The sequence below is a fragment of the Hipposideros armiger genome, unplaced genomic scaffold, assembly GCF_001890085.2.
Source record: "Hipposideros armiger isolate ML-2016 unplaced genomic scaffold, ASM189008v1 scaffold_567, whole genome shotgun sequence".
Taxonomy (NCBI): Eukaryota; Metazoa; Chordata; class Mammalia; order Chiroptera; family Hipposideridae; genus Hipposideros; species Hipposideros armiger.
Window position 1 is genome coordinate 214,540 of NW_017731917.1, and position 12,387 is coordinate 226,926.

The 12,387-nt window shown below is 41.8% G+C and overlaps 1 protein-coding gene across 2 annotated transcripts in view; it reads left to right on the forward strand.

Moving 5' to 3' along the window:
* The window catches only part of LOC109371387 (histone-lysine N-methyltransferase SMYD3), a 225,595-nt gene extending 213,939 nt beyond the window's left edge, over positions 1 to 11,656 (forward strand). For both annotated transcript variants that reach the window (XM_019623857.1, XM_019623858.1), the window contains exons 7-8: positions 1,104 to 1,212; positions 11,345 to 11,656. In XM_019623857.1, coding sequence (XP_019479402.1) covers positions 1,104 to 1,212; positions 11,345 to 11,446 — 211 coding nt within the window. In that variant the 3' untranslated portion in view covers positions 11,447 to 11,656. The remainder of the gene's footprint in view (positions 1 to 1,103; positions 1,213 to 11,344) is intronic.
* The last annotated feature ends 731 nt before the right edge of the window (positions 11,657 to 12,387 follow it).

Here is a 12,387-nt window from a genome sequence, read left to right on the forward strand (position 1 = left end):
CCATGAGTCGCCGGCAACAGCATAGGCTGTAGCCCCTGTGGCAGTGGGTTGCCATGGGCTACCGTGTATAGCCAGCAGCCAGCGTGAGCGGCCAGCAGCCGCAGTGAGCGGCCGTCCAGAAGCCAGCAACTGATCTGCCTCGCCCAGGAAGAGCACAATGATGGTGCCAACTTGGGCCAATGAAGCAACGTCCTCCACAACTAGACTGAAGAACAAAAGCATAGCAACTTGTGTGTTCCCCTTCCCCCAATTTCCCAGTGCTCTTCCCATCCCTCCAATTCCCCAATTAAAAAAAAAAAAAGAATAGCAGATGTGGCAGGGGACAAAAGAGGCCAAAGCATACACCTTTTGTTGAATCTAATATAATAAATTCTTGCTCAATCAAATTGAAGTAATACCAGGTCTGAAACTTAGCCCGAAGGTTTCATTCTTCGGTCCATATCACCCTGCTCCAGTCTCTTCTACGTGGACGAGGTCACGTAGGTATCGAGCTCCTCCCACACGCAGGACATCGTGGCAGACGCAGACGGGGGATCTGAATAAAAAGCTCTAGAATCAAGTGAGGTGATAAAATAAATACATGAGTAAGAAAGATGAGCTGTGAGGAACGCCACAGCTGAGATTCAAAGGGCTCTGCAGTTACAAGGAGGGTGTGGTACCATCTAGATGGGGAGCCATGAAAGCTTCCACTCATTTACTGAACAAATCGAGATGGAGGGGCCACCTTCTGTTCCAAGGCCGCCCAAGGTGCTTCAGGGGAGAGCTCGGAGCATAAGAGGAGCATCTGGTCTTTCTCTTCCTATGACCCCCAAATATAAATGCTGAGCTCAGAACTTGTCTTCTTCTGAAGTGCTCATTAGAGAGGCATTCCAGTCCAGTCTTTTTTTCTTTTTCTTTTTTTCCTAAGCAAAGGCATTCTGGGAGCGGGAGGTGATAATGTGCCTGCTCCCTCAGGACGGCACTCTCCCGGGTGGCGGGGCTCCTTTCCTCCCAGGAACTCATTCACATCACAGCCAGTGTTTGCTCCCACCTTCAGGGTCTCCCGATGAAGTGCCGACTGCACGTGAGAGCTCCCCACACAATCTGCCTTTGGTTTCTTTCAGGCTCTTCTTCCCTGGAAGCCACCCCGTCAGAGGTGTGCAGGTCATGAAAGTTGGCAAGTTGCAGCTACATCAGGGCATGTTTCCCCAGGCGATGAAGAACCTGAGACTGGTGAGTGCCGCATCTCATGTCACCGCCAGGGACGCCTGTCTCTGGCTGTTGCCAGGCCTCTTCCTTGTGATTCGTAGCAACTCCACACACGCGTGTGTCTGCCTGCGCACATGCACCCACACATGTGTGCACACACGCCTGCCCATAAGTGCTTAACAGCCGGCTCTGAAAAAAAAAAAAACTGATTTGGGATGTTTGCCGATGTCTGTGGTATAAACATGCCCGACACGGTTGATTTTAAACTGCCGATGTAAAATCAACCAGCTGACAAAACTCATGACAATTTAATAATCAGCTCTCGCTAACGGTGAATGGTCAGCCTTCCCCAAGCCTCCCCGCCCACTGAGCACAGCACACAGCCCATATTCCGCCTGGTACCAAAGAGAAGCCCAAACATGGACACTGATAGTTGCCAAATGAAAAACCTTGCAGCAGCCTCAGAAAGTCTTCCCTGAGGACTGGGGTTAAGCCATGGCCTTACCCCGAACTTCCTGTTTAGCTCTGGAAAAGTCTCTGAATCTCTTGCTGGGTTCTGATGATCAACCAAAATGCAAATGTGCACCCCTGGCAGTGTTACATACTAGAGAGAGCACTTGGATTTAGAGTCGGTAGGTTCAGCTTCCGTTCCCACCATTTACTGGTTTTGTCATTTGAGGCAATCTTTGTTTAATCTCTTTGAATATAATTTTCTTATTTTTATTTTATTTATTTTTTTAGCTGAGCCATCCTGCTACCTGTTGGCAGCTCAGCGGCTGCTCAGCTCGGGCCGGGAATCAAACTGCTGTTGCTCAGAGCTCAGACTCTTGAGCGAGCTCTTAACCAACTGAGCCATTCGGCCGGCCCCTTAGTTTTCTTATTTTTAAAATGAGGATAATACCGACCCAGTAGAGTTGTTTTGGGAAGTAAATGAGGTCATGTGTGAGAGTGTGTTTTGCCAAGTCCCAAGCATTTTGAGACTCTAAAGGGTTATTATTTTATAGGAACTCATGTTCTGACCACTCCCCAACTAACCGGTCCCTTTAGCACCGCGTTTGTAGTTTGGGGTTCTATGGTATTTCCCCTTTTGAACAATTACGTTGTGTAACCGCTTCCTAGCAGTTCACATGGGTAGGTTCTGTTTTCCTAAGGCGAGTGGGAATTCCTCAAGGGACCTTGACTTATGTACCTTTTGTAGCCCCTAGCGCCATCTAACATAGACACACATGCCCCAAATGCAGCAAGTTCTAGCAAATCCATACTAGAATGAATGGATTTTTTAATGAAGAGAGGACTTTAAAAGTCCCACCCTGGCCTCGTTTTTTTCAGCTGTATTTAGTTAGTAAACCAGGTCTTCTCAGGACCTCTGTGGACCATTTGCTAGCAGAGGGATGACCTGCACACATCCATCTCTTCACAAGCTCATATGACTTATAAGCTTAGAAGCAGATCAGTTTGGTGCTGCAGAAAGCCTTTTCCCCTGAGCCATCTCAGAGCTCTGGTAACCCGGAGAGGGGAGAGGGAAAATATACTCTTTGGCTTTTAAAACTAATATTCTCCTTAGACTGGCACACCTCCCCCCACCTCCCCAGATATCTTTCTTGTCTTAGAAACTCTGGAAATAATGGGATGGAATAGCTGGAATCAGGATTTCAAAGGCTGAGTGTGGAACAGAAATCAGAAAAACTTCAGAATCAGAAATTTGTTACAGATTCCATTAGGCCCCAGCCTCCTGCAGGAAAGGAATCCACTTAGCCCCGCTCTGATTTGGTTTAGGCTTCCGTCTCCGCGGGGCTCGCTGCCACAGGACTGTCCTGGGGTTTCTTCACAGCGCTTCCTGCCTGCTTTCTCCCGTCTCGAATCGACTTTCATTTCTTTCCGTTTATTTCTTGGAAGAATTTTATTAGCCACTAATTTGACTTCTTGGACCTCAAGGGGGACCGTCCTTCTCAGGGCTATCTTGTCAGCGAGCCCGTTTCTTTTATGTGAGCTCCCTCACCCTGTGCCCGGCGAGCAGCTTTGTTAGCAGTGCTTTATTAGCTGAAGTCAGGTTGGAAAACGTCAGACTTCTTTCCCTCCAATAACCATATTTTATTTAGATGTAAATTTCTTACATTACACTGTAATGGTTTTCTCCTTTCTCATTGCATTTTGTTGAAGCATTTTGCATGTTGAGATTTTTTTATCTTTCCTGGGCCTGAACACAAAATGCAGGCCACACATCCCAGACTTTACTCCTCTCATTCCTACAGTTATTAGCTAATATAGCACGTGCAGGAAAAGCTCAAAGCACAACCACACTGGCCTCTATCTACTCCAGCATGCACCCTGATTTACAGCCCCCCACAACTGGCTGATGTGGAGCATGCAATTCTGTTGTTCCCATTTCTTAAGCTGCTACAGTGATTCTTAACCTCTTTGGTTATGTTGTTGTTTAGGAATCTGATGAGAACCACTGACTCGCCAAATAAAAATGTACAAACACTCAACATTTTGTATATTTAGTGGGGAATGGGGACTTTGGGACCGCCTGAAGCTTCTCCATGGATTCCAAATGCCCACAGCCTCTAAGTTAAAAAAACTCTCTACTCGGCATGTAACATCACACCTTAATATGGGGCAGGTGGGACAGGGAGAAAGAGGGGGAGAAGAGAGCATGCTGACTGAGGTTCCATAATCATCAATAATGCCTTCGAAGGGTTGTTTGGAAGCCCCTGGCTCTGATACTTAGGAATGTCCCCTACTGACCCCCAAATAAAGAATATTAGTTTCAAGAGTATGCTTCTAAAGTAAAAAAGGAGAAGATAATTAAGAGAATGGTCAGTAAAATGAAAGCGTAGTGATTAAGCCATATTAAAAGAAATAAGCAGAAATTTACTCAACAGTAAGTGTAAGCCCAGCAGCAGGAAGGAGACAAGTGGGAACCTGGACTTACACCTCCACCTGGCAGTAACAAGATGTCATCCCCCTTCTCCTTCTGGAGCAATGTCAGAGGAAGGTTTAAATAAAATGCAGAATCTCGACAAGATACTCAGAATGTTCAAGTTTCAGCTGGAAATCACTGATTGTACCATGAACCAGGAAGATCTCAATTGTCCTGAAAAAGAAAAAAAAAGACAATCAATATATGCCAACTCCAAGATAACAGAGATGTTAGAATTATCTGACAAAGATTTTAAAGTAGCCATCATAAAAATGCTCCAATGAACAATTACAAACACCCTCAAAACAAATGAAAACATAGAAGGTCTTATGTTTAAAACTTTGCTAAAACTTAGCAAAGAAATAGAAGATATAAAGGAGAAGCAAATAGAAATTTAAGAACTGATAAATACAATTACCAGCATAAACAGATTGGAGCTTAACAACAGAATGGAGAAGACAGAGGAATGATTAATAAACATGAAGACAGAGCAATAGAAGCAACCTAATCTGAAAAACAGAAAGAAAATTAGTTTTAAAAAAAGGCAAAGTTGAACAGAGCCTCAGGGACCTATGGGACCAATAATGAAAGATATAACATTTGGAGTCCCAAAAGTAGAAGAGAGAAAATAGGATGGGAAAAGTACTTGAAGAATAATGGTGGAGGCATCCAAATTGGAAAGAAAGAAGTAAAGTTATTTCTGTTCACAGATAATATAGTTTTATATGTAGAAACCCCTAAAGATTCCACACAAAACAAAAAACTGTTAAAACTAATAAATCCAGCAAAGTAGCAGGATATAAAATCAACATGCAAAAATCAGATGCGTTTCTATATACTGATAGTGAACAATCCAAAAAGCAAATTAAGGAAAGAGTTTCATTTACAATAGCATCTAACAAATAAAATACTTAGGAATTAACTTAACCAAGGAGATGAAAAGCTTATGAGTATACACTGAAAACTATAAAACATTGATGAAAAATTAAGACATGAATAGAATAACTTCCACGTTCATGATTAGAAGATTTAATATTGTTAAGCTGTTATACTGTCCAAAGCAATCTACAGATTGAGTACAGTCTCTATCAAAATTCCAATGATTTTTTTTCAGAAATAGAAAAATCCATACTAAAATATATATGAAACATCCAGGGACCCCAAATAGCCAAAACAATGTTGAAAAAGAAGTAAAAAGTTGGAAGACATACTTGATTTCAAAATTTACACAGTTCCAGTAATCAAAACAGTATGGTAGTAGCATAAAGAAGGCCAGATAGACCAATGGAATCGAATAGAGAGCCCAGAAATAAACCTCACACGTATGATAAAATGATTTTTGACAAAGGTATCAAGGCCATTCAATGGGGAAAGGACAGTCTCTTCAACAAATGGCGTTGGGAAAACTGAATAACCACATGCAAAGGAATGAAGTTGGACCTTTACCTAACATCATATTTAAAAAGTAACTCAAGATAGATCAAAGACCTAAATATGAGCTAAAACTATAAAATCCATAGAAGAAAACATAGAGCAAAAGCTTCATGACATTGGATTTGGCAATTTCTTGGCTATGACACCAAGGCACAGGCAACAATGACAAAAAGTAGACATACTAGACTTCATTAAAGTTAAAAACTTCTGTGCATCAATGGACCTATTAACAATAAAAAGCCAACCCACAGAATGGGACAGAATATTTGTAGATCACATATCTGATAAGGGATTAATATCCAGAATATATAGAGAACTCCTAAAACACAGCAACAAAAGCAACTGAATTCAAAAGTGGGCAGGGCTGGCCGAGTGGCGCATTGGTTAAGAACAGGCTTGGGAGCGCCAGCTCTGAGCAGCAGGTCCCCAGTTCGGATCCCACATGAGGGCCAGTAATGCTGCGCCCTCTACAGCTAAGATGGTGAACAACAGCTCGACCTGGATCTGGGCTGCTGTGAGTCACTGGCAACGGCATAGGCTGCAGTAGGCTGCTGTGAGCTACCATGAGCTACGTGAGTGACCGGCAGCTGGCATAAGCTGCCAAGAACCATGGTGAGCGGCTGTCCAGTGGCTGGCGAGCGACTGCCTCACTTGGGAAGAGCGCAATGATAATACCAACATGGGCCAGTGAAGCAACGTCCTCCACAACTAGACTGAAGAACAAAAGGACAGCAACTTGTCTGTTCCCCTTCCCTGATTCCCCAACGCTGTTCCCCTCCCCCAATTCCCCAATAAAATCTTAATTAAAAAAAAAGTGGGCAAAGGACATGAATAGACATTTCTCCGAAAAAGATATACAAATGGCCAAAAAGCACATGAAAAGATGCTTCACAGCACTAATCATTGGGGAAATGCAAATCAAAATAACGAGATGGCACTTCTCCTCTAGTAGGATGGCTGTTATCCAAAAAAAGGGAAGGAGAGGGGAGAAGAAGAAAAACAGAAAACAGCAAGTGTTGGTGTGGATGTGGACAAACTGGGAACCTGGGCATTATCAGCAGAAATGCAAAATTGTGCAGCTGCTGTGAAAAATAGTACAGTAGTTCCTCAAAAAAAAAAAAAAGAAACATAGAATTGCCATTTGATCCAGCAATTCCACTTCTGCTCAGGTCCCCACTTTCAATACACAAAAGTATTGAAAGCAGGGACTTTAGCAGATATTTGTATACCAATGTTCACAGCAGCATTGTTTACAGTTGCTAAAAGGGAGAAACAAGTCAAATGTCCATGGATGGATGGAGAGATAAACAAAATGTGGGCGATATCTCTATATCCATATTATTATATCTCTATCTCTATCTTTATATAGCTATTATATAATCAATATAACAATATATATATATGAATATTATTCAACCTTAAAAAGAAAAGAAATGCTTATACATGCTATAACATGGATGAACATATACAAAGAGAAATAAGCCAGACACAGGACAAATACTGTATGATTCCACCTACATGAGGTCCCTAGAGTAGTTAAAAACATAGACACAATGTAGCATAGTGGTTGCCAGGTCTGGAGGGACGGGGTAAGAGGAGTTATTGTCTCCTAGATACAGTTTCAGTGTGAGATGATACAAAAGTCATAGAAATGCATGGTGGTGATGGTTGTACAACAATATGAATGTACTTAATGTGACTGAACTGTACACGTAAAAATGATTAAAATGGTAAAGTTCATGATCTTATGTATATTTCATTACAATAAAACATTTTTATAAAATAAATAATAGTAGAAAACTCCCAGAATTTGGCAAAAGACATAAACTGCAAATTCAAGACATTGAATGAAGCCTGAACAGGAAAAATCCAAAGAATCCACACTGAGACTCATCATAGTCAAACTTCTGAAAACTAAAGACAAGGAAAATACCCTAAAAGTGACAAAAAAAAGAGAGTTTCCTTGCCTATAGGGAAAAACAGAATTAAATTACAGTGATTCTTTTCATTAGAAACCACGGACACCAGACAAAAATGACACATTTTTTAAGGACTGCAAGACAAAACTGTTAACCCAAAAACCTATAGTCAGCAAAAATATCCTTCAGTAATGAAGGGGGAGTCAAGACATCGCAGATAAAAGTAAACTAAGCAAACTTGTCACAGCAGACCTCTTTTAAAGGGATGGCTAAAAGAATTCTCTAAATAGAAAGGAAATGATTTAAAAGAAAAAAAAAAGGAATCTTGGAACATAAGGAAGGAAGAAAGAACATGGTAAACAAAAATATGGGCAAGTAAAATACACTTTTGTTCTCTCGAGGTTCCTAGATTATGTTTGACAGTTGAAGCAAAAATTATAATACTCTCTGACATGGCTCTAAACGTATAGAGTGGAAATATTCAGGACAATTATACTCCAAATAGGGGAGGGTAAAAGACATAAAAGGAAGTAAGGTTTCTTGAACTGGTAAAATGACAACACCAGTAGAATGTGATAAGTGATGTATATATAATGTAACACATAGAGCAGCCGCTCCAAAACCTTTACAAAGGGCTGCAGGATGGAATTCTGAAAAAAAATGAAAGTAACCCACAGCAAATGCAAGAAAAAGAAAATAAAAACAACCACCAAAAAACAATATAAATGGAGAACAAAAACACAATGGCAAACTTAAACCCTAATATGTTCATAACTACATTAATTATGTAAGTGGTCTATGTACAAAAGTAAATTGTCTAATCAATTAAATGAAAGAGATTAATAGAGTAGATTTTCTAAATGACCCAACTCTATGCCGACTGTAAGAAGGCCACTGAAAATATAATGGTGTAGGCAGGTTGAAAGTAAAAGGATGAAAAAAGGTGTACCATGAAAACACAATCGAAAGCTGGAGTGGCTATATTAAATATCAGATAAAGTAGACCTAAGAGCAAAGAACATTTTACTAAAGACAGAGAGGGACATTATATAGTAAAAAAAAAAAAAAAAGGCAATCTACCAGGAAGACATAGCAATCTTAAATATCTATGCATCGAACAACCCAGTTGCAAAATATGGGAAACAAAAACTGATAGAGCCGAAAGGAGAGCTAGACACTGACAGAACAACTAGACAGAAAATCAGCAAGGATATGAAAGAACGCTAACAACCCCATCAACCAACAGGATCTAATTGACATTTATAAAACACTCCCCGCAACAACGGCAGAATACATATTCAAGTTCCCATAGAACGTACACCAGAAGAGACCACATTTGGGCCGTAAAGCAAGACTCAATAAATGCAAAAGGATTCAGGTTAAGTTTCTGACCACAGTGGAATTCAGTTAGAAATCAATAACAATATTTGGAGACAAAACCAAGTGGACACCTCCCCGCTCTGTGTCTGGGACTTGGTTTGGCCCCTAGAATTTATTGAGTCTAATGTCATTGTTCAGTTGAGGAAGCTGAGGCTCAGGGAGGGGACATGATTTTTTTCAGGGCCTCTTAGGTGCTTGGTAAATATTCATTGGATTGATTAAACATAGCAACACAACAGCAACTCTTTCACTCGAGCAGCTCCTACCACTGGAAGAAGACTCACTGCATCTGTAACCCCCTCAGATGTCCCCTGGGCTGCCCTGGGCCCTCCCACCTCGGGACACCCCAGCACCTTACATTCCCCTTTGTCACACTGTCCTGGCCGTGCCAGAGCGCTTCCCCGAGTAAGGCCGAGTCTTAACGCCTTATAGCTAGCTGCTTCGGCAATATTTAGTGAATAAGTGGAGAGAAGTTTTCTTTAAGGACATTTTGCCTTTCAGGAGGACAGGTCTTTTCAGCCCACCCCACTCTGAGAATTATTTATTCAAGGTGTTGAGTAGAGCAGGGTCAGCAAGGGTGCTGCTTCAGAGGGGCCATCAAAGGCTGTGGGATGGTCAGGCGCCCACTGGCATGGGCTCAGGGTGGTTCTGGGGCTGCTGAACGTGTTGGCTTTTTACATTTCCTGTTTTGGGCGCCCCCGCCCCCACCCCCTCCCACCCTCCACTTTCATCCCGAGATGGGCAGCATAAGGAAACGTGCTTGCATTTTCCCCTCCTGTGATCTGATTCCAGCGGGTCTTATCATGCACACATTTCTTTTTCCTTTGACTTTATATCCATATTTAAATCATGCTTGAGGAAGTCATTTATTGGATTGCCTCAGGCTCATGGTAGAGAGTATATATGAGATCCTTGATAAGCTTAATATATTTGTATTAAAAATTAATAAGAACACTAGATTGTTTGCAACTTTAAATCACAATTCGATTTAATTCATTTTATTTCATATACAACCACAATTCTAAAATTACTTTAAAAAGAAAAAAAAGAAAAAAGACGTGATGAGATTTGAAATCAGTTCTGGGACCCGGTCTTTATTCCTGAGTGAACCATGCCTGTCATGTGGCAGCCAATCGGCATTGCCATTTCTCGTGTGACATTTAGAGTCAGTACACGGGTGCAGGGAGCCCCTCGGAGGCTTCAAATGAGCCCTCTGTGGAAGATTATGCGCAGGCTCTTTTTAAATGCTACCATTAAAAAAATAAAATTTAATGGAAAGAGATAAGCTTTTCCCAGCACACGCCGGCTCTGATTTTATATTTCCTTAATCTGTTTTATATACTGCTGCAGGAAATTAAACCAAAATTGTCCTCTCTGACGGTGCATAGGCGGCAGTTGGGAGGGGCTGAGGGAAGGGAGACAGAGCTAGGAAACAGTTGCTCTGGTTTGTCAGAAATTTATTGTAAATCTCTTTATTGGGGTGGGGGGGAGTCTTCCTCATCTTCCCACGGGGTGAAGAGTTGTGGCCGCCATGCAGAGGCAGCTTGGGCCCAGGACCACACAGGGCTCTCTTCTCACATCACTGAGAACTGTGGCCCCCATGATGCCCAAGCCGTGTCCAGGACAAGGACCAAACGTCCTCCATCTCTAGGTCTGAGTTTCAACTCACTGTCTACTCACCGTGACCTATTACTCACACTCACCCACGAGACAATCACCGATATATTTTGCACATTACTGAATCCTACTTCTTTTTCCCTTCTTTCTCCACTTTTCTCTTCGACCCTGGCCATCACTCAGAGAAAATGACAATGTTTACTTGTCAGGCATAGCTGCATTTAATCTTACCTTCCATGCATGCAGCATGGAAGCCCATGAACCAGGCAGAGGCTGCAGGCCTGTTGAACCTGACCTTGGAAGTCTATAGCATTACGTCCATTGTACACTATGATTGAAGTGGTCACAAGCCCATCCACATTTCAGAAACACTTTGCAGGTGGAATTGACAAGATTTAGTGTTAGACTGAACGTGGAGAATGAAGGCAGGGATTGTCAAAATATCAATGCTATGCCATCATATGCCATCCACAGGATATAAAAAATTATATGTACCTCATAATCGCAGTGCATGTAGATGCGAATTGAATGCAGCACGCAAACTTGAACATTTATTTTAAGGTGGTATTTCATCCTTAATGTTACTTAGTTATTTTAGTAATGCTTCTTAAACCTCTGTGACCACCCACCAAACCTATGCATAACAATCCCTGAAGATGGTGGTTGGACAGCAGGCCCTAGCACGACTCAAGTCTTGAGCCTGCTTTCCAAGCCCCGCATTATAAAAATCACCCTTGTTGCTTTCCATTCTGGCTTAGAGAACCACAGGGCTACCACACTGTGGACCTTTGGGGTTCCCAGGCCCTCCTCCCACGGGGGAAAAGGCAAGGACTGTGCAGGGCCTACGTTGGGCTCTAATCTCTCTGCTTTCTTTTCCCTTTAGGCTTTTGATATTATGAGAGTGACACACGGCAGAGAGCACAGCCTCATTGAGGATTTGATCCTACTCTTGGAAGAATGCGACGCCAACATAAGAGCATCCTAAGTGAGGCCAGTCAGGTGGAGAGACGGCTTATGCCTCGACTGAATGCCTTGCTGAGCTCACACCCTCTATACTTGGTTTGCTGTATGACCCTCCCCTGTTTCTGTGTTTATGTAGGTAGCTAGGCAGATGTGTGGTTTGCCAACCACAAGAATCATTAGTTACAGAGCAGCACGATGATAACAAATATTAAAAAATTTGGGTTGAAATTGCCATCTGGTAATTGTTTACTTTGCTGACTCATTGGTAATTTTAATGTTTAAGATCTCCACACTAAAGGTAGAAAACCCTATTAAAAATATCACAGAATAAGTATTAACATGCTCATTGGATTTTTGTAGGGATAAGTGGATAAAAATCAATGTTTTCACATTTGCTTCCAAGCAAAAACTTAATGTCCATTTTGGCCAGAAGCAGAATTTTCAGATGCTGTCTTTATTGTTTGTGTCAAATGATGTCTGTGTCCATTATTCACTTCTAAATACATCTCCAACATGAGAAGTTTTACTCTGAACCCTAGGATGAAGTCGTTTTAGGTGAAGTTGTATTAGAAAAGGCGAGGAAGTCTTAACGGAAAAAAAGAAAAAAAAAAACAACCAAAAATGTTTTTTCAGATGTCTCATGGCTCTTTGTGTAACTCTTCATTCTGAGCATTTTCTAAGCCTCTGTGTATGTTGTGCTTTTCTTCCTCGAATTTTTTTCCTACTCCCTACGTCTGTGGTTCGACCATGCGATATGCATAGCACGAAGCTCCGTCACCCTGCAGGACAGGGTTCTAGCATTCCAGCTCAACTCAGGCTTGCTTGCTTTCCCTTTTTCCTCTCTATTGTTCCTAATTCTATGGCCTGCTTTTCCACCTTTCTGCTGTCGACAAACACTGAAAACCCTTTTCTTTTCCTCTGCCAAAAAAAAAAAAAAAAGGTAAATTGTTTTCTGGCTCAGCG